Source organism: Anas platyrhynchos, chromosome 2 (genome assembly GCF_047663525.1).
Source record: "Anas platyrhynchos isolate ZD024472 breed Pekin duck chromosome 2, IASCAAS_PekinDuck_T2T, whole genome shotgun sequence".
Lineage (NCBI taxonomy): Eukaryota > Metazoa > Chordata > Aves > Anseriformes > Anatidae > Anas > Anas platyrhynchos.
The window spans coordinates 122,461,011-122,483,828 of record NC_092588.1 but is presented as its reverse complement, the minus strand read 5'-3'; the positions used below and the strand labels follow the sequence as shown (position 1 = coordinate 122,483,828).

The following is a 22,818-nucleotide window of genomic DNA, read 5'->3' as shown; positions in this document are numbered from 1 at the left end:
AGATGACTTAGTAAGTTTGCTTTGTCAAAATTATAAGCATTTATATAAATTAAAAATCTAAAGAATGTATGCCTTGCTTATTGTTTGTTGGCTTAGGGTAAACAAATGCTTTATAGTGTTTGTTTTTTTGCAGTCTCTCATGTCTCTTTCTGTTACAGACATCTTGTATTAAATATTTATAGTTCTCTGTTCTTTTCTAAGTGATTGTAACTTATGAATAATTAAAGAACAGAGTTAAGGGGGAAAAAGACATTGATGTAATGTTCAGAATGAGAATTTCCTATAATTATTCAACAACTGTGAATTACATACATCTGAAAATCAATGAGGAGAACACATAGAAGCAGCAGTATCTGATTAGCAAAGGCACTTGGGTTCGTGTCTTCTCTGCTTGTGTGATGACTGAGCAATGGTAACCTTAAGAATTTGACAAAAAATACTAGAATTCTGTGTCTTAAAAATAGAGTGTTAATTATCTCTGTTCAGTTATCATTTTCTTCTAAGTAATGTGTCTGAAGTAGCAACTTGAAGAATTTGCAAGATAATCTTCCTCTGTTTAGCAAGTATTACGTTTTAAAAAGTTTAAAGTTTTATACTTAATTTAATACTGTCTTATGTACATGAACTGTTCATGTCATTGAAGAGTTAACGTTGGTAATGGTCGCTCTCTTCTCTGACAAAAAGTAGCTTGAGCTGCCTCAAACCACAGAAGCAGAACAATAGAGCTTGTGAAGTTCCGGCTCTTTCTTTAGAATTACCTTATGAAATTTGTCCAATTAACATTAGTCAAGAAGCTGGTCTGAAGACACTGTTCATCAATCACTACAATGAAGCAAATCAGTTGAAGAATAGGAAGCTGTAGGGCAGAAATAACCATCATTTTTAGAAGAAAAACAGTCTACATTTTATTCCTCTTCAACTTGAATGTGGTACTTGGATGAAGTAACCCTTAAGGAATAATTTTACTTAGCTTTTTTATCTTGGAAAGCACTGAATGACAGGAAGGGACACCAAGAGCTTTCCAGGATAGCAGATGACACTTGGATTGAAATTTGGGCAAAATGTATGATTTGGCAGTACAGGTAGAAATGAATCTTTTGCCAAATGAGTGAAGGGGAAATGGTGTGATTTAGTCCGTAATCTTGTGCTGAGTGGGATGGTGGGATGAAATGTATGGATGCATAGAAAAGTTCAGTCCTTTAAATTACATTGCTATGACATGGTCAATCTGCTGCACATTTTTTGTGATCCTAAGTTTATGACAGGTAAGGGAAGATCATGTAGACTACTTAACAGCAGGGTAGAGGCAGCATACTCTTCTGGTGTATGACTAAATCAGTAGTTTATAAGAAACACTATTTTCGCTTGTTGGCTGCATTTGCAGAATTGAAAAAAACATGAATCTTGCCTGCGTGGAGTAACATGTTATTTTCCATAATATTTTCTACTTACTACATCTTATGAAGTTACATCTTATTGATGTAACTTAAATTGTATCATAAAGTAATAGTGATGACACTCTTTAAATACACACTTTGCAAACTGCTTTTTGTCAGGTGGCTTATCCTAATGTCTTCCTTATCCCTGGGTGACCTACAGAACATGGGAACCTGAAGAAATAGAATGATGATATTCATAAAATAAAACTTCATAGAGTTAATTGCAATTAACTTGTTCGGTATAGTTCTTTTCCTACTCCTTAACTTCTGAATTCAAAGGAAACGGAGTACAATTATCTATTGTTATATTTAAAAGAAGGGTGATTTTATGAAAAAAAAAAAGTGCAGAAAGGCCTTAGACACCAGCTCTCACTGAAAATAATTTCCCTCTTGGGATTGAAAATGACCTTCAGTGTGACCCCTCAGAAGGATTCCCTCTTTGTGTTCTTCAATTCTACCATTTTAAATTATATTAAAAAATGGGGTAGAATATACCATACTATATAACATGCAATCATGTTACTTTTAGTAATTAAAAGTTAGATTCTTCAGAGATAGCTTAATTAAGTTGTTCTTTAACTGATTCAATGCTTTCCTGAATTTGTGAACAGAGGACTGCCACCCCTACCTTCATTTTTCAAAATATCTTCAGTGAGTCTTGTTTTTTTGCACCATTGCCAAATTTTCTGAAGCCTCACTTACTACATCTTTGTTTGTCTGGAAGTAATGTAAAAGCAGTAATCTTTAACTTTTGGTCAACGCATTGTGTTTGCACAAATCTGTACAGAAATTTCCTTGCGGGTTGTGAGTCAGATAGGATAGAATCTGAGCTTTCTAAGTAAGAAAGTTGGTTAAAAAACAACAACACACCAGAAGAACAAACCACCCAGCAACAACAACAATCACATCTGTGATAAACTTTGGTAAAGATGCAGAGGAGGTGTTACCAACAGGAGTAGGAAGGGGCATGGGGGATTGAGCCAATGGTCTCACAAGCACCTCTTGCTGGTCCTCCTTCATTTTCCTCTCTGACGCTCAAGAGGAGCAGCGAAGAGAGGTGAGGTGCCTTTCTGCACAGCCTGTGCTTTATCAGAAATCACAGAAATCTTAAATGTGATTATTGTGTTATCTTTATAAGTCACCAACTTTCTGCATTTTTGCCTTAAACTGTGAAGCCTGACAGCTGCGTTACAGAAGTTACTTATTTTGCCAATTCAAGCAAATTGTTGTTTATGCCTGAAACAAGAAACTGAAAAATGCTGTGCTTTCTAGCAGCAGAACTGACTTGCAGCTATGAATACTTGAAAAAATGTGAGATTCATCTGCAGAATGATTGCTCTGCTGTTCTGCATATTAAATCTTGTCGATAGGTCTTGATTAAAATGTTCACGAAAAAGAATCTTAGTTGTAGTATTGGGTATTTAAAACATAGAAGAACTGAAAGTGAAACTCCTCACATTTTAAATTGTTGTACATGTGTGCAGGAAGAGTGTCTTTTTTTTTTTTTTTTAAAGGATGACAGCAAAGACTCAGGGGCTTCTTCATTCGTGAGTCTTACTGAACCCTGTTGAGCCAGCTTGGTCAATAGATTCCTCCAGTATATTCATCTGAGTGTCAATTTTGTCATCTTCAGTTATTCTTGAAGCTAAAAGCATCTAGAAACTATTATTTCTTTTCCTGATCATCAGTGTCTGAAAAAATAAATGCTAATAACAAACATCCATTTTAATACAGTATTTTAAATGGTCTGTTTGCCATATTCTAAGTGTAATTTCTTCTTAGATGAGACATTAGGAGACTGAAATACTTTCTAATTAATTGACTGGGGTTTTCCTTTTCATGCCACTAAGTCATTTTTATAACAGCTTTCTGTCAATCTAGTTTCCTCTATCATAGTTTAAGACTGAACAGTACATGTACCTGGTTTTCATAAATAATTATTGTAGTTTATATGAGTTGGGTTAAAATATTGTTTGTCTGGATCTAAAGCATACATGCTTTGCTTTTACTCAGTTTCTGACAACTGAATTCCTGTTTTGCTCCATTGGAGGTGCTACCCAGAAACCTGAACTGTAACTGATTCAATGAATTAAAACTTAGGCTTTCATGCCAAGCATAACTCGGTCTTTGGCTTTCTCAGTGCTCATGGCAGTGTAGGCAGTTTCCTTTGATGCTTCTTATTTATTTTCTTTTGAGATCAGACTTCTCTTCCCTTTCCCCTTCTCACCAGTGCTGTAAGTTAACCTCTGAAACCAAATGACCCCTTATTTTAACACCATAAATATGTGCTTACTGGATGTTCTTACATATGAAAGAATGCCTCAGTGGTGTTCGAATGTAGTTTTTACTACCATATTTTAATATTCAAATACAATATTCTCATTATGTATATTACTTTATAAATGGAGCCACGTTTCTCTGAGTTACAGCAGTTGCTGCTTAAAGGCAAACACACTTGGCAGCATAAAATTTCAGAATGGAGATTTAGTTGTTACAGCTGATTTTTTAAATTTATAAATGCTACCAGTCAAAATCAAACATAGCATAAGTAGTTACAACTTTATTTTCAGCAGAGTAAGCAATATCAAACTGTTTACTTTCTTTTGAGAAACATCTGGAATGGATTTATGTGTGCTGAATTAATATATAGTGAAATGCCACTTTGATTTAATGTTTTGTTTTTAAAAAGCTAATTCATGGATCCTCAGGAGATCAGGCATTCCTTTTTCTGCTAAGTACATAGCCCTGTGAAGAGATGGCTGAACTATTTTGGTACATAGTCTCTGTTGTGGTTAAAACTGAGGATCAGAATTAAAACTTCAAAATGCCTGTTGAAAACTGGGAGGAACAGGAGTGCTCAGTGTAATCACTGTTCTGTCATTTAACTGCAAAACCTTTACAGGGTAAGCTGTAATCACTTCTCTAGTTCTCTATATAGAACTCACCAATACGACTTGCAGTACCAACAGTTACCAATATAATATATTTAACATTTCAAAACACGAAATATGCTCACGCTGCTATAGCTAGACTGACCGCTGGAGTTAGGACGTTCTCCTACCCTGCTCAGCCTGAGTCAGCTTTAACACCTGAGAGAGAAGAACAAGTGCCAGCATGTGTGTGTGTGAGCGTTTCGGGGATCTTTGAGGATGAAGTGTCTTCCTCCTAGCAGCAGTTCCCAGTGAGCTCCCTGCTGACATGCTGGGAGAGCATCTGAATGTTGAAGAACCTAAAGAATACATAAGACAGCACCCCCCCCAAAAAAAAAAGAAAAAGAAAAAAAAAAGTGTATACTTTTGATGAGCTGATGAAATTACTAGCTAAACTGTTTTGTAAGAAGTTTTCCAAGGAAATCCTTAGCCTAGACTTCATTTGCAAAACCATATCCTGTTATTTTCCTGCTCATCACAGTCAGTCTTAAAGAGTTAAATCATCTGCTCTGAAGGAAACTAGGGCAATGCAGGCTACCATTCTTCTCTGCACTCTCTAATAGATAGTGTAGTAGAGATCTCTCTCACATAATATATAATATAATCATAATTTTCTGGTGTCCCATTTTCTGGGAGTGAAGCAGAACTAAATGAGCCACAGGAGCCCTGAGAGCCTCAATTCTGTTATTTTATGGTGGTGAGGTTTGTTCTTTCTCATGCCTTGCCTTTATGTTCATTAGGTTTATGAGATTTTTGATGTCCATTCTGTGAGGTGGACCAAGATGAGAGATTTTGTTTTCCCTGATGACTTGACGTTATGTTATCATGTCATGTAGGATCTCACTTCAACTGAACAGTTTCAAGAGCATTAATTTTAACCAAATTAATCTCTTGATAAGTGCGACTTTGTTCTTCACTTCCATTTTTATTCATTTCTCTCTTTCTAGTTGTTACTTTGATCCAGCTCTGATTTTTAACTGTTCACATGGCAAATTGTTTCAGCTCCCTAAAACTGCAGAACACTAAAATAACCAAAAAAGGGATTTTTTTTTGTTTCCAGAGCTAGTGAAGTGAATTCACACACTGTCTGTCAGACAAGCACTGATGCTGGCCTAAGGAGCTGGGGTGGAGAGACAGAAGGTGCAACTGGGGCAGGATGAGGAAGAGACAGGGCAGAGAAAATTAATTTGGGGTTTGAAGAAGGAATACCAACACTGGGTGAGACATAACCTCCCCTTCTTGTTGATGTTAAGCCATTGGCTTAGCTGTAATAATCTGAATATAGATCATTTTTGTTTGAAGATTAAAGTAAGATTTCCTTCAATAATAGATTTCCTTTAGTAACAGAAAACAAAAATCTAATGATTTGTTACTTGTGCAGCTAATCTTCCTATTTTTCTTTGCCTCTCATTGTTGCTTCTAACATTGCGTACTGGGTCCAGCTGGGGTCAACCCACCACATGCTGAAAAAATACGGTTCTCTTAAAAGACTTCTGCAAACAGCAGCTATGACATGAATGCAAGTTTGGAAAAATATTTAAATGCTGAGCTCAAATATAGTGATTCACGATGAGTGGGAGGCCCAGTGTTTTCAAAATAGCTGATGTTTTGTCTCCCCCCAAATGCCTATTATTTCAGTTGAACATTCTTTACTTTGTCTTAAATACAACTGTTGAGTGCTGTGTGCCATTAAGCAGGAGCTACAATTCAATTCAGAAGCTATTGTACTCGATGTGAATTAATATATGCTGTTTCTGAAGTGTTTGGGATTCTGTCAGCTGAACTGTTAATTACTTGGAGAGTTTTTTCTTATTTTGATTTTCACATGCTCTGCAAGCTTTAGACAGCTGTGTTAAAGCACTATAATGTGCTTACTTTTTAACTTGAAAATAGTCCTAAATATACAGTAGTCTTACAGACGTATGTAAAAAAACTATTGGAGACTGATCAAAGATTCTTGTTTCAGCTAAATTTGGATTTAGAATATACCTTTACATTTCCATCAATTTTTTCTTAGGCTATAGTTTTTAAACATTACTAAACTTCTTGATGTGAACCAGTTTAAAACCAGAATTTATATAATCTCAAATACAAAAAAAAGGCTATCAGAAGTCATAGCATGCATTTACTAAAATGCCATTTTTGTACATTTCCTATACAGGGCACATGAAACACGTACATATAGCTATTCATGGAAGTTATGGATATATATATAATGTGAAAAAGCTTTAGCTAGTGCTTCAAAGGCGATGTGTTGTTTCAGCAAAACTAAGCACATGTGTCCTTTATACTGAAGAACTCCCAAGGAATAAAATTTTAGTCTACATTGATCTGTAGACATACTTGGAAGAAGTGCTACTCTCATATTTTTCAATTAAATGTAGTTTAATTCATTGGCTTGTTTTTATATGCTTTTCTTTCTATACTGTTAAAACTAACTCATGACCTCACTTGGCCCAGTGCCATTAATATGTATGTGTGATTGTGTGTGATGTTTAGCTTTTTATCACTTTCAAAAGGAATTCCTTGTGGTTTTAATCGTATAATTAGCAATAAAATGAAAAAGTAATTCTATATATTTTTCATTTGGAAAAGATAGAATGCCATGCCCCGTTGCCTTCATCAGAACCAGAATTTTAAACCAGGGATTAGGAACACCGTAACTTAAAACCAAAATAATTTAACTGTAATTTCCAAATAAACTTTCCTTTTTCCTTCATGCTATTTATATAAGTATTTGTAGATGTAGTCCATATTTCAGATGAGTTTCAGGGGAATATTGTTGGCCTGCAATAAGGTGGAAGCATTAACTTGAGAAGATACATACATAATTTTTAACATAAGTATTTTACATAAGTTATCTTTCCATCAGCAGTAACACATTTGGAATCAGAAAATACACCTCTCACTTTGCCTCTAGCTGTATGTAACTTTTGAAATCAGTGCTAGATTTTGTGTAACAGAGGTGTAAAGTTTCTGATTTTAGTTGCCAGTTCCTTTTTTTTCCTTCTTTTTCTACAGACTCTCACACACAAAAACTTCCTTAGCTTCTTTTATAATGCTCCATGTTATGTTCTGGAATGAGCTGGCAGCTGTACATAGGCAATCAATACATAATAAAGATTTATTTTTTGTGTGTTTGCAAAAATAAATGAGTATGTTTATTATTGCCATATTGGTTGAAGAATCTTTTTTGAAGAAAACTCTAAATATTTTTGCAATGAAAAGAGAACGATAATATGAAACTGATGTTGTATTTGTAACTGATTTGCTGTCTATGTCTGTATTTATATCTCTAAAACCACAAGCGAAAACTTAGAAAAGAATGAATTACTGATATTACAGTATTTCTTATTAAAATGCATGTAGCAATTAAATGTTTCAAAATATTGCCTTAAATATTTGTGGGTTTTCGTTTAAATATATGTAGCCATATACGGACACACGTGGGTGCATCCTCTAGTATAAATAAAATCTATAAAATTCGGAGTTTTCTGCTTTGCACGGTTTGAAGAAAAATACTTAGAAATCTTAAATAAGCAAAGCTTCTATTTATTTGTTTTTTAAGCCAACCACTTCCTGAAGTAGGCTTATATTACAGGCTAGGTGATTTTGCAATCGCTGCTGAATTGCATTTGAAGAAGATGGGCAGTTTTCACACTCGAATGGGCCACTTAAGCATCACATAAGCTATAAAAACAAGCCATCGATGAGTTATATAAAATGTGAGAAGAACAGTTCCCTGTATGTTCATTGTGAAGATCATTAGATTCTCTGTGCCTATCATAAAGTGATGAATTGGGTTGCAACTGTTAGTATAGATGTCATTAAATTACTTCTAAAACAGCGTATATGTTAGATGTCATGAAATAATAGTGTGATTTAAAACCAAACCAGCAAACCTTGCCATGGCCTGTGTTCTCACCTGCTCACATGTAATTGTTCCGAATATTGCCACAAAGATTTTATGTCATTCAGAACTTAATGCAAAAAATGTTTTGTGTCTAAGGTATCTAGACACTGTAAGTGCTTGCAGTCTTGTTACTGCTCTTGTATGTACATTGCCATCTCTGCTAAGCCAAATGGTTCGGCATCTGAGCCTGTTTGGGATTAATTAACTAGGCATTTGGGGGACTGTGGCTCCTGAACACTCTGTGCTGTCAGTGCCACAGCGTGCAGGGGTTTCTTCACATGCTGTTGAAGCTCAGCCCCGGTCAAAAAGCCTGCAGGAAGGTGCTGGGTTTGGGTGAGAGGTGCTCGTGCTGTTTTTTATGCAGTCACTTGGTTGGCAGAGCACTCACCTGTGCAGAGTGCTTGGACTCCAGTCCCTCCTGCCTGAGGATTTTCAGACCTGCAGCTCCTCGTGTGCTGGGCGAATGATCTCAAGACTGGGTTGGAGCTGCCTTCTGTGCTTCTGCTGAACTGCTGGTGCATAACCACAAACGGAAACGTTGTGTGGGTGAAGCATAAACAAGGGAGGTGGCCATTCCTCCCTGTGTGCGGTGTTCTGGTCCCGACTGCACGGGCTGCTCGTACAGTTCACTTCTGGAGTCACCAAGTGAGATGTCTGTAGAGTATTGATACCAGGAACTTTCACTTCCTGGACGAGTGCTCCAAAAATGTGTCATTCTACCACTTCCTCTTGTTAGCATTGTTTCTTCTCTGTACCAGTAGGAGTACCTCAGCAGCCTAAATGCAGACAGAGGCCTTCATCTTAAAATCCCAGGTAGCATAACTACCACATCAAAACCATGGGTAGCTGTGTGAGTTGTGGGGTGGTGGGATCGCACATACCCCCCTCAGAAGCCAGCAGTGGCATGTGAGGATCCTACTGCACGGCCTGGTGCTCCCTGGGAGCTCCGGCTGCAAGCCCTTCACCTCCCACCCTGTGTGGGTTGGGGGCTGCCTTGGCTCTGTAAATTTCACTCCAAAACGTTTTAAATGGTGCTATACTGAGCAACACCTGAATTTCTGGCTAATTCTTTTTTTTGTAAGTCGTGCTTTTGTAGTCACATAAGCAGTTCTTTGTTTCTACCATGGGAGAAATAATCACAATAAAAGTTACCATGGAGAGACTCTTTAAACAAGAGTCTCTTCCCTGTGTGCTCTCTTAAGCCTTTTTCTCCTGTTGTCTCCAAGTGCCATAGATGTCAGCTGGGGTTATTTCTGGCCTTTAAACTGCTGGATACTTTGCTTTCTGTAGGCACAACTCCCGGATAAACTAAACTGTGCTGTTTCTTGTACCAGTTTTATCTCTGGTCTGCTCTGTGTCTCAAAGTTTGGTGCAGGTGACAATGGATGTGGCAGGTGTTTTTGGAGATGTATTGGTGTTGTGGTTGTTCTGGTTTTGATGCTAAAGCCTTTTGAAGAACATGCAGTCTTTAGGTCCTGCTTTGTGAAGACAATACCCATTATAATCTGAAGATTGACATGCTCTTTGTTGTGTGAGAGATCCCAGAATGACTCTGTTTCTGTACAAAAAGTGTACTTTCTGCTGTGGACAGAATTATGCATCCACAGTCTAGAGGCAGTCTCAGCTGAAGCATCATGAACAATATTGAGAACACTGCAAGTCCTGTGAATGCTGAGCAGTCACTCCTATGTTTTCAAATACATGCAATTTGTTGATTTGTCAGGCTTTATGATTTCAGTCAGACCTAAGGCCATGAGAGACCAGATCCAGTTCATGATTGCCATCCCACTTTCAATAAGAAATCTGGCACATCATATAGCAGAATACGTCTCCTTTTTCATGCCAAACTGTATCTCAGGCTCACAAACCTGTTAAATACAGTGTATGCACACACTGTGCAATTGCATTTTCAGCTTATGAGTGAGAGTTTATGTTTTCTCTGGACAATCACTTATTCAGTGGATAGTTCTGGGCAGTGTCTCAGGGAAGATATCCTTTAAGTTCTTTTGTTTATGCAGATTGATTGTGACTGTCATGTCTCTTAGGATGGGGGCTCGCACAAGTGAGTAGCTCAGGATCGTTGATCTCTGGAGAAGCAAAAGCTTATGATCAGTGTTCTGGAGTTCATAGCAGTGAGAATCTCTGCAGTGTATTTTAAAATTTGTCTTCATTGTCATCACATTCAGAGAGTGCCACCAGGCTTTCCCAAGTGGGGAAATTGCCTTGCCCTTCAGAAATGTACAATACCGTTGAAGTGGCCTCAGATTTGTCTGGTAGGCAAACAAAGTAGTCTTACTGGTAGTAGATTGAATTATTTCTCTAATACATATATGCAACCCCCAATTCAGTCTTTAGGAAGCTGTATGGGGATGGGTGTTCCTTGAGCTAGACCTATTTAGATCAGATGGCATCAAGAAATAGCAGATCTTTTTTCTCCCTTGCCATTTGGTGTCTTGGATCAGACACAACCCTCATCATAGAGAAAGGCGTAGACCTTCCGTCTGTTTGAAAGTACTGATCATGGTCAAGGAAGGAAATACTTCACAAGCCTTGATGTTTCTTATATCCCAGTGTTATTCTTCATCTCTTACTGAATGGTTCAGGGATGATACCCGTGACTGAGAAATCTGGAGCACTACGCAGTTTCAGCATACTTCATACCAAGGCCTAAAATATTGGACAGGAGCTTCACTGATCATGTCTATGGAGCTGTCCTTTTCTATTTCTTCAGGTTAACTATGTAGATAAGGTAGGCTTAAGTAGAACTAAAACTTTTGTAAACAAAAATCGCATTTGTAATTTTTTTTTTTCATTAAGGAAACTTGCCTTTTTCTGAAAGCAATCTTAATGTCCAAACTACATGTATTGAGATTCCAAGGGTCAGTCCTGTGTGATGTCCATTGCAGGGATTTGGTCTGGAGTTAGAAATAAAACAGTCCTTTGTAGGGCTATTAATTTTACAAGACTCTCAAGAAGTTGCCTGAAGCAGATTCTGCTGTCATTAAAGGTGCAGGAATTGGATGTTGATTAATTTTTCCAAACATGGAACCACAAATATTAAGTCTACTTTACTAATCATTGTTTTCAATGACAAGCTTTTCGGTGCTTATGAACTAAATTATAAAAACAGAATTGTACAATTTTAATTCAATGAATTTAAACATACAGTATACGTGACCTGAACTGAAAATACATTCTCTCTTGAATGGTTTTTATTTGAACATCTGTTCAGCATTGCAGTCATTAAAAGTTTTCTTTTCCTTCCCTTTCTGCTATATAAGTGATGCTAATTTGCACTGGGACATACTTCAAGTGGAAACCCATTAGAGGGAAAATCAATGTTCTTGTTGTACAAATCTGGAAAAGTCATTTTTTGAGTGAAACTGGAACATAATAACATTTCTAAATAGGGTATCTATCATAAAAAGATAATTTCATGAAAATACTTCAGACTAAAAGTCAGTTGGAGTTTCTTGTCAGTACACACAACCTTTAGAAAATCGCAGCATTTTTTATTATGAAAAGAGATGCAGATAATGGAAACAAACAGTTCTAAGTTCTGTTCTTTCTCAAGAATTTGATTATACTTAAATGATGTGTTATTGACTTACTTGCACTTGTTTGAATCAATGTAAACAGAAGATAGTACGAGCTAAATGACATTATTTTCCTTCTTAATTTTTTGTCTGTTCAACGGCTTATATATTCAGTTTTCTATGAAGGCTTTTCTAGTAGACTGAGGACTCAGGGTTCTTCCATTGTTTTAAGAGCAAAGGTGAACCACTTTTGCTTCCCTTTCTGACCAGGTCTTGCATTTTCCATTCAAGTTCTTTCTAAGGATGTGCATCATCTTTGGAACTGGTTAACCTTCAGTCCTCTCAGACAGTTCCCTCCTGAGTCACTGTCATATTTCCTGAAATTCAGAATATAGAGTGAATTATCTGCTCCAGTCTTTTCACTTGTGTAGCAGTGTAGTTTGTTAAGACTAATGTGGATATTTTTCTAATATGGGGGTGGAATGCATGTGACAGTGCTCTAGACAGTCTGTGGGAAGAACATGGTTGGGTGCAGTAGAGGAAGGATCTAAGCATGTTTAGTGCCATTATGTCTGTATGGTTAGATTAGCACCACATCCTATGAATTTTATATAGTTAGTTGTATACTAATGTTTATTTGGTGTTCACGAGGACCCTGTTGGTATAGTGCTATACCATTATATTGTGTACTAACAAAGTTCTGCAAGTATCTGTATGACTATGGAAGGACTCAGAAGAAAGGTTACTTCTTACTGTCTTGGCTGTAGAACCTACTATATATTTCAATAGGTTATTATTTATAAAATAACATGTATATATGCAGAATTATTATTCCATTAGCATTTAATACTTGCTTTGTTTGATTTTGTATCAATGCAAAATATTTTTAAAAAAGACCCTGGAAAATCATGTCTATACAGAAGAGCAAACACTAAACCATTATTAATATTTTCATTTGTGATGATTCCAATAAAAATTTCCACCTTACTGGTCATCACACATATGGTAGACGTTTTTGAACTGCTTTATGAACTTTCATCTGTAAGTTAACACCTATTTCAATACTGAGCAAAATCGTATTGATGTGTTTTCTTTTCTTACCCCCCTTGTTTACCAGGATGGTACGAAACAAAAGCGAGAACGGAAAAAGACTGTGTCATTTAGCAGTATGCCAACTGAGAAGAAGATCAGCAGTGCAAGTGACTGTATAAATGCGATGGTTGAAGGCTCTGAGCTCAAAAAGATTCGATCCAACTCTAGGGTGTATCATCGATACTTCCTTTTAGATGCGGATATGCAATCTCTACGCTGGGAACCTTCAAAAAAGGATTCTGAAAAAGCAAAGATTGATATTAAATCAATCAAAGAAGTAAGAACAGGAAAAAATACTGATATTTTTCGCAGCAATGGAATATATGACCAGATATCAGAAGACTGTGCATTTTCAATTATATATGGAGAAAACTATGAGTCTCTAGATCTTGTTGCTAACTCAGCAGATATTGCAAATGTTTGGGTTACTGGCTTAAGATACCTGATTTCTTATGGAAAACATACTTTAGATATGATAGAAAGTACTCAAGATAATATGCGGACTTCATGGCTATCACAAATGTTCAGTGAATCAGATGTAGATAATTTGGGACATATACCCCTCTGTACCGCTGTGCAGTTTATAAAAGACTTAAATCCTGGTTTGAAAACAAATAAAATTGAACTAAAATTCAAGGAGTTGCATAGATCAAAGGAAAAAACTGGTACTGAAGTAACAAAAGAAGAGTTTATTGAAGTTTTTCATGAGCTTTGTACCCGACCTGAAATCTATTTCCTCTTGGTTCAGTTTTCAAGCAATAAAGAATTCCTAGATACCAAGGACCTTATGATGTTTTTAGAAGCAGAACAGGGTATGGCACATGTCACGGAAGAAATAAGCCTTGAAATTATTCAGAAATATGAGCCAGCCAAAGAGGGCCAGGAAAAGGGTTGGCTGTCTATAGATGGGTTTACAAATTACCTTACTTCACCAGACTGCCACATATTTGATCCAGAACATAAAAAGGTTTGTCAAGACATGAAACAGCCATTATCTCATTATTTTATAAATTCATCTCATAATACATACTTGATAGAGGATCAGTTTCGAGGGCCTTCTGATATCACAGGTTATATTCGTGCTCTTAAAATGGGTTGTCGAAGTGTTGAACTGGACGTGTGGGACGGTCCAGATAACGAGCCTGTGATTTACACAGGCCATACAATGACGTCACAGATTGTCTTCCGTAGTGTGATCGACATTATTAACAAGTATGCATTTTTTGCTTCAGAATATCCTCTTATTTTGTGTTTAGAAAATCATTGTTCTATTAAGCAGCAGAAAGTGATGGTACAACACATGAAGAAAATTTTGGGGGACAAACTACATACACAGTCTCCAAACATTGAAGACTCTTATCTTCCATCACCAGAATCACTTAAAGGGAAAATACTAATTAAAGCAAAGAAGCTTTCCTCTAATTGTTCTGGACTAGAGGGAGATGTTACAGATGAAGATGAAGGAGCAGAAATGTCACAGAGAGTGGGGAAAGAGGGTGTAGAACAACAGAACTCTCTGACTGGGAAACGATTTCAGCTCTGCAAAGAGCTCTCCGAGTTGGTAAGCATATGTAAATCAGTTCAGTTCAAAGAGTTTCAAGTTTCATTTCAGCTCCAGAAGTACTGGGAAGTGTGCTCATTTAATGAAGTGCTTGCTAGCAAATACGCCAATGAAAACCCAGGGGACTTCGTAAATTATAACAAACGTTTTCTTGCCAGAGTTTTTCCCAGTCCTATGAGGATTGACTCCAGTAATATGAATCCCCAGGATTTTTGGAAATGTGGTTGTCAGATAGTAGCCATGAACTTTCAAACGCCTGGCCTAATGATGGATCTTAACATCGGTTGGTTTCGACAAAATGGAAACTGTGGCTACGTCCTTCGTCCTGCTATCATGAGAGAAGAAGTATCCTTCTTTAGCGCAAATACAAAAGACACTGTGCCTGGAGTCTCACCTCAGCTGCTTCATATTAAAATCATTAGTGGGCAAAACTTTCCTAAACCCAAAGGATCAGGTGCCAAAGGTGATGTTGTGGATCCTTATGTCTATGTCGAAATACATGGAATCCCTGCAGACTGTGCAGAGCAAAGGACAAAAACTATGCACCAGAATGGGGACAATCCAATTTTTGATGAAAGTTTTGAATTTCAAATAAATTTACCAGAACTAGCAATGGTGCGTTTTGTAGTACTGGATGATGATTACATTGGGGATGAGTTTATTGGGCAATACACTATTCCCTTTGAGTGTCTACAGACTGGTTATCGGCATGTTCCTCTGCAGTCTCTAACTGGTGAAATGTTGGCACATGCTTCCTTGTTTGTGCATGTGGCCATTACTAATCGAAGGGGTGGTGGGAAACCTCATAAGCGGGGCCTGTCTGTGAGGAAGGGCAAGAAATCAAGGGAGTATGCTTCCGTGAGAACATTGTGGATTAAAACAATAGATGAAGTGTTCAAGAATGCTCTCCAACCTATACGGGATGCCACGGATTTGAGAGAAAATATGCAGGTACAGTTTTTATGATGAATTTTTTAGTACTTTGTATGTGTTTTTGTATTACGATGCGTATATAATACTTGTTGTTTAGAGTCATACTGCATTTTGTAACATGTTAATCAACTGTAATGCTGAACAGCTTTAAAAACTGTTTATAGTAGAGTAACCTTTTAGGTGCTACCATCTCTTGTTGTTAACTTTTGATTCATATATGTATTTCATTGCATGTGAACTGGAAATACTGTTCCGGTTTTAGGCCTGTTGATCAATCCTATGTCTTTGAATGAATGTCAGATATACACTAGAAGAAAGTATAGCAAAATTTTTGCTTTAGAAAATAAATAGAAATGCAGGATGAAGGTATTGCTGATAGAAAAATAATATATTCTGTATTAAAAAAAAATAATACATGAGAGTATGTTTAGCATAGTTTTACTGAGTTTTTATTTTTTCTCATTCCCAATAGAAAACAATATTTTCAGAAAAAATAATTTGCATTCCTTGATTCTTCCTAGCAACATTATGTTAGAACTACATGGAATTAGACTGAAGGTATTAGAAGGCATCCGCTTAAGATTAGACAAAATTACCTTACTTTAAAGATCATGTATATTAAACACATTGAATTTTAGGAAAAATTCCAACTGAGGTGCTTGTTTTTGTTGAACCCTAGAGATCTCACTTCAAAAGTGCTATTTTTGGAGATTCTAATAAAGATTCCAGGGAAATAAGCCCTTTTTAGATCTAGATAAAAGAGGGCTGTAAAGTTGTATTGCATTTAGTAAAGCTTTTTACCATTTACAGACTTCCGATGGAATACCAGTGATCAGTAAAATTCAGCATCATCATTTCAAATTAAGTGACCTATTAAATTGTCTTACATAATGTTAAGGGGAAAGTGATGAAGGAGATGTCTGAGACTTGATTCCGAATTTGAAAGGCATATCAGTGTAGATAAATTTTCTTCATGAATAATATTATATTGAAGATATCTTAGTACAGCTTTAAAATTAATTTTTCTTCTTTTGCAAGAAGAAATGGGTTCAGCATTATGAAGCTCCCCCATTCTATTTGATATACACAATTACTGAATTAAGAAATTATTAAAAAAGCAAGGGGAGGTTATTTTGATTTATAAAAATTGTAACACATCACAGGCTAGGTATTGAATGAGCTTTACCGGTAGCTCATCTATTGAAATTTAGAATTATGTCATTTAACAGATACTGTATTTTATGATGGCTTTCAAGAAGGAGCTAGACCTAAGATTTGGAGAAACAGTGAAAACATGCAGGTTCTGTAGCTACTTTAAACTCTTTACTGCATGTCCTGTATTGTTTTTCAGAACTGCTATAATTCTGAGCAGTCTTTACAGTATGATTTCTTTGAACATGAGATTTTAGAAGATATTTTATGAATTTCATTCTCTCAGTTTGAAATTTGTGCTTTCAACTACATTCATTGTTATCATATCTCAAACTGCTATAAAGAAGATATTTTAGGTACGTGTGGGAATATTAATTTTGCATAGCTTTACTGATAGTTTATATAATGTGCACAATTTAAACACTGCGTAACTAAAGGTTTCCAGCTAATAAAAATAAATAAACCACTAAAAATATGTACCAGCTTGTCAGGGAATGTTAATTTTGTTGTTTTTTTTTTTTTTACTGCATAAATTTTGAGTTAAAAATTATGATTTTTATGATACAGAAGTACATAATGTCCTCACAAGACAGATTCTAAGAAGCAAATTTAAATATAGACTGGAAGAAGAGAAAAAAAAAAAAAGGGTAGAGCAATGAGTTTAAAGGATTCTCTAAATCCCTATATTCATAGGAAGCCTTTTTTCATCTTTGATATGTACTGTGTTACTATGTCAAAAGCTGATGTTGTAACTTGTTTTGTGGTCATCACTGATAAAAGTATACAGTCAGTGATGAAACTGGATGTGATGCTGCATGTTTAACTTGCTTGACAGTGTGGGGCATGGTCTCTGAATATAGGGTTAGAAGTCCAAAGGCAAGAGTTACAGCCCTATCTTTGTCCTGCCTGCCAGCAGGTTACATGCTTGTTCCTTGTGTTTGCGCCTACCTCTCTTTAAAATTGTTGTTCATAATGACTTACCCATGGTGTTTATCTCATACAAAATCAGCTTGAATAGACCTCCTAATGTCTTTCTTTTCAACTATGGGATTGTTGTATCATTAAGCTGTAGTCTGGTTATTAGAAGTTTGTGTTTGCTGGACATTTACTAGATGCTACTAAACATTTACTGAAGTGCACTGTGACTGTAATATATATAATTGAGATACGCACATAACTTTGCTTGAATATTCTGTACATAGATCTATTGAAGTGTTTTGTGTATTTTGTCTCATAAAAAGAGAGCAAAATACTTCACATTTGATTCCTGTTAATGGCTCCTGTAAAAACCTTGATTCCATTAAGAATTCCAATAAGAGCGTTTGTCTCTCAAGAAAGGTTATCCAAAAATAAGCCAGCAAGATGGAAAGTGGTTTGATGAAAACAAAAATCTGTGTCCTAAATACTGGTCACATACCCTACATGGGTTAGATATTAGAGAAAGGAGCACTGAGCACATTTGTAACTTAAATATACCATATTTTTGTGTTTCTTACAGGAAAACAAACTCCAGACCTGCGAGAGATCACCAGCTCCCACTTGGTACAAAAATCTTAAATTCATTACAGTGCTGACAACATTCCCATCATGGGATTTCAGTGGCTGCTTGGAGTCACATTGTATTTCCAATATTGGAAATTTTCCTCAAGTTTGAATACATACTTTTATATTCCACCATATTGGATACAAAACATGACTATAATAAATTTGGGGCAAAGGTACAAATTTGGTATTTGTATAAAAATACCTTAAAAATCCACTTAGGTGTGATTCTGTGATAGGAGTGACATCAGTAGTGGAGTGCTGGGTTTGTGACTCACACCAAATGGGAGCCAGCAGATCCGCAGCACGTCTGGAGGATAGTTCAGGTATGTTTAAAGTTACAAATGGGCTGAATTCCTCCTTCCACTTCACTTTGCTTATTTGGAACATTCAGCACCTAATAGATTGTTTCTCTTGGTGGCATTTTAAAAGTTACTTTGAAATATTTTTCAGATTTTTTTTTTCAAAACAGATAACCAGTATGTTTTAGAATGCTTTTATTTGTATGTTTGATTTTAGTAGTCATGTAGACCACACATACTTGTTCTAAACAGATTTTTGCTGTAGCAGGTATTGCATTTTGTTTGAATTTTTAACACTGCTGGTAAAATACATGTGTTACATTGATTGCTTTGGAAAACTGCCAATTTTCAAGGAAAAGCTGTGTACGTTGTAGCTCAGCTATTACAGTGAGGTATATTAACCTGAAAGAATAAGAAATTAAAATTCATATGTTACTGTAAAGGAAACTCTTTTTTTCCTTTTTGCAGAATGCAGTAGTGTCATTCAAAGAATTATGTGGCCTCTCTCCTGTAGCAAATCTTATGCAGTGCATTTTGGCAGTGTCTACGCGCTTGGTCGGGCCTGATAATACACCCTTGGTAGTACTGAATCTCAATGATCAGTATCCAACTATGGAGCTCCAAGGGATTGTTCCAGAGGTCTTGAAAAAGATCGTAACAGCATATGACATGGTGAGTAGTCCTTTGTGGTTATTTTATATGCTATCTGAAAGACTTTCTTCTTGGAATGTACAGTGCCATGCCGCTTTTGGAGGGTCATTTTAACCTATGACTTCCTATTTCATGCTTTATTACATCTGCTTGAAAGTTATTCCCATGAACATGCAGCAACGGGTAGTGTTTTCATATCAGGTAAAACAGAGAGATTAATACACTGCATGCAAATATAAATGTTTGTACACTTCAGAAGGCGAAGTGATTATAATCAAGAGGATGTAACATGAAGAGGATGTATTAATTTACCTGTTTTGCAGTAAATTGAAGCTGTCTGCATATCTGTAAACCTTTTAAAATTGTTTTCTACTTTCCATTTTCATTTTATGGACATTCATTTCTTTTGGTGTTGACAGTGCAGAGAGAAAACTGTAAGGAAATGGCTTTAGGAACTGTAGCTTTAAAAGCAACTTGAAGTGTTGAAATCTGCACATGCCTTTTCATTTTCCTTTGCTATATCCTTCTCACAGATCACATTTAATTAGCCATTTTTATATCTGTAATCGACTGCAATGTTAATTTTAGCCCTTAAACTTCAGTAAATATGTAAATTGTGTCTTTAGAAACTGGAAATTAACCATTTTACAATAAGGTAAGAAGAACTGATACAATGAGAAATAATAAATTGTATCTACCTAGCATTAATTTGAAATATGGAAAAAAAATCCATTAAGCAGATGAATGTGATTTGAGATGTCCTCCTTATCTCTGCTTAAGTAGTCTAGTACAGACTAATTAAGTTTTTATTTATTTATTTAGTAATTAATTTAATTTGATATATCATCTGACAATAAGGAAATGTTTCTAGGATAATTTTGCATTATTTCTGTGTGTTAAAATGAGAAACCTCTCCTGGCAGGATCAAACCACCATTTAAAAAACTGTCCTTGTTATTTAAATGGGGGTGGGGGAGAGAGAAACCAGGAACTCAGTTCCCTATATATATATTTAAACTTTTTTTTTTGAAGTACTTCTAGAATAAAACTATACCAGACTCCAAAAAGTACTCACTGATAATTAACAATTTAGGTAGAGCTTCTCTAGCTTAATGATGATGTAAATACAACAGAATTTGATTTGAGTGGCAGCACAGTTACAAGAAGATAGTGGTATATCCTCTTAGTGGTAGCTTATAGGATATCACTATAATTAGGATGGAAAAAGGCTTGATGGTTGGGATTACACATATAACACGTACTTAATGAAGTTCTGTTTTGCTGATGGAAGCTTCTCTACCCGCAGTTTGTTCTAATGCAGCTGCTTGTTAGTTATTAAGCTATTCTAAGTATTTAAAATATTTTTATAATAATTTTTAAATTTTTAAATATATTTTTTTGTTTGAATGCTGTTTACATAGAGGTGACTCATATCACCAGAAAGCTTCACAATGCAAATTTGTTTTTTTTTTTTTCCTTTGTCTCTCACATTGCTTTTTTTCCCTCATGCTATAGTCTGCACAGATTTGCATATTTGTGGCTTTAGAAATCTATACTTCATTTTCATATATTAAAATAGTAGAATATTTATATAATGGCATGTTCAAAGCGTTTTTCCATCTCCATTTCCGTAAATGGTAAAGACTCCATTTCATAAGAAGAGTATACCACTTCTAACTTCTAGCTCTAGATAATATTGAAGATTAATCAAAATTATGATTATTTTAATCAAATAAAGCTTACAGATGAAAATAATGAGATGCATTTCAATTTGTAAAACTTGGTCTGACAAATTGGACAAAAGGTTTTAAGCAATTAAAATCAGCAGAAAATGACTACTGGAAAATGTAGTGAGCTATGGGAGCCATACTGATAGCTCTAGTTTCTGAAAGCTCATGGGCAAACAGTGGGAGACAACAATATCATCCTTTCCTCAAGAGAAGAAGAGATGTGAAGCCATTTAGCTCAGATTTTGAAATTTGCTGTAGTGCCAGATGTTTAGAGTCCAATACTATCTTAGTGCTCTTTCTGTGTGTAAATTGTTTTGTGTTGCAAATGGTAAGTGCGTAAATTGTGTTGGTTTTGGTGTAAATTAATATAGTAAGCCCTCAAAAGGACACACTTTATTTGTCATTTATAAAACTCAATTGTTTGTTTTGGGAATTTTTTTAACGCTGCTAATGAACAGGTGGGTGTAAAATTCAGCTTAATGAGAAGTCTTGATCCAGCATTAAGAAAAGGGGTAGATGTACTATCAAAGTGATGATTACATACTTATTCTTTTGCTGGTTTAGGCTTCAGTGTAGGTCAAAATTATATTCAGCCGTGTTCTTTCAGTGTGCCAGCATGCTAAGTATGAAATTATGTTGATAACAGAGGTTGTGTTAAATATTTATTAAATAAACATGGTTAATAACATAAATGCATAGGTTGTTATTACCTTGCATGAATTTTGAATGTGGCAATTGTAATATTTTCAATGTACTTCTGCTTCAGGGTCAGAATATTTGGGGCAAAGGAAGGAATTGTCAGAAATATTCTTCCTCTTTATAAAATTACAATAGGCATAGAAAATGCTATTCAGCCAAGACTTTTAATTATTCAGAAGAATTTGTTTACATTGAGAGTGATTATAGGGCTCATCTTTGTGCTGTAAAGTGAGAAAGGATATCAGACTTTTACAGTGAGACGGTCAGTCTGCATTGAAATAATTACAGAAGAGTGCAGCACTGCAAGGGCACGTGCTAAGGAGAGAGTATCTTCAGTCTAACACGAGTACCTATAATTTTTAAGGAAACTGAGACAGATGATAGTTTAATTAGCATATCACTAGATACTTGTTTATATATATATAAAAAAATAGCACAATACTTTTTTAAATTGTCAGCATTCACTACTACATTAATGGAGGAGCTATAAATGATAAGGCTAGTACTATTCGTGTGTTAAAACATTGACTCTTTGAGCTTACTGAGTAGTTTTGCATCAGCGTTATTAAGACCAGAAGTTCACCAAGGAAATAGGAGGATCTTCTGCTTTTATCCATGGTATGAGAGTTGGGGTGTCTTTTAAGGATGAAAAACAAATAAAACTTTGAAGTTTTGAGAAAGACTGAAGCTTAAGTTGCATATTTTTCTCTAGCTACACCATGCTCCTGAGTATTTTTACACCCTAACTTCTTTTCACTGTTTAACAATGTTTTATTTTTCCCTTTCGTTCATGAACTTCAGCTTCCTTTATGTGATACTTCAGCATGCACTCTGTTGGTGTCATCACACCCATCACTGATCAGTGCTGCAGACTGAAGCTTGGAGTTAAGGCAAGTGCCTCTTCCACACCATTGCATGTTTTTTTATGTCTTATGACCTTTAAGATAAACCGTAAGTAAACCTTAAAAAATTATACTATGGCAAGAGAAAAAAAAATATTTATCTTGTCCTAAGTCTGCAGCATTATTCAGTGATGAGTGTAATAGCACTGCAAAGATACGGTAGAGCATCATACAAAGGAAGCCAGATTCTGTCCGTAGTGAAGGATGCAGTGTCCCACCTGATGAAGATGAGGTTTTCTGAACTTTTTGAGTGAGGGTGTTTGCAAGCATAATGGGGGAGAGCTAACACAGAAAACACAGAGAACTGTACTTGTGTGAAAGAAGATAAAGTAGTGCTGCTACATTATTAGGATTGTTATTAAATCCTAATCAGATAGTGCTGCTAGGTTCACATTTTCACAGTTCCTTTTTTTTTTTAAAATAACATTGAGGTTACA

The 22,818-nt window shown here is 35.8% G+C and overlaps 1 protein-coding gene across 2 annotated transcripts in view; it reads left to right on the top strand.

Annotated features, from left to right (window-relative positions):
* The window catches only part of PLCL2 (phospholipase C like 2), a 98,996-nt gene that overhangs the window by 44,176 nt on the left and 32,002 nt on the right, over window positions 1–22,818 (top strand). The window contains exons 3-5 of one of the 2 annotated variants that reach the window (XR_005263209.2): window positions 12,936–15,422; window positions 18,869–19,072; window positions 22,281–22,369. Coding sequence is in view for 1 of the 2 variants with exons in the window: in XM_027451028.3 (XP_027306829.2) it covers window positions 12,936–15,422; window positions 18,869–19,072 (2,691 nt within the window). In the remaining variant the exon portion in view is untranslated. The remainder of the gene's footprint in view (window positions 1–12,935; window positions 15,423–18,868; window positions 19,073–22,280; window positions 22,370–22,818) is intronic. The other variant, XM_027451028.3, reaches the window with a different exon arrangement.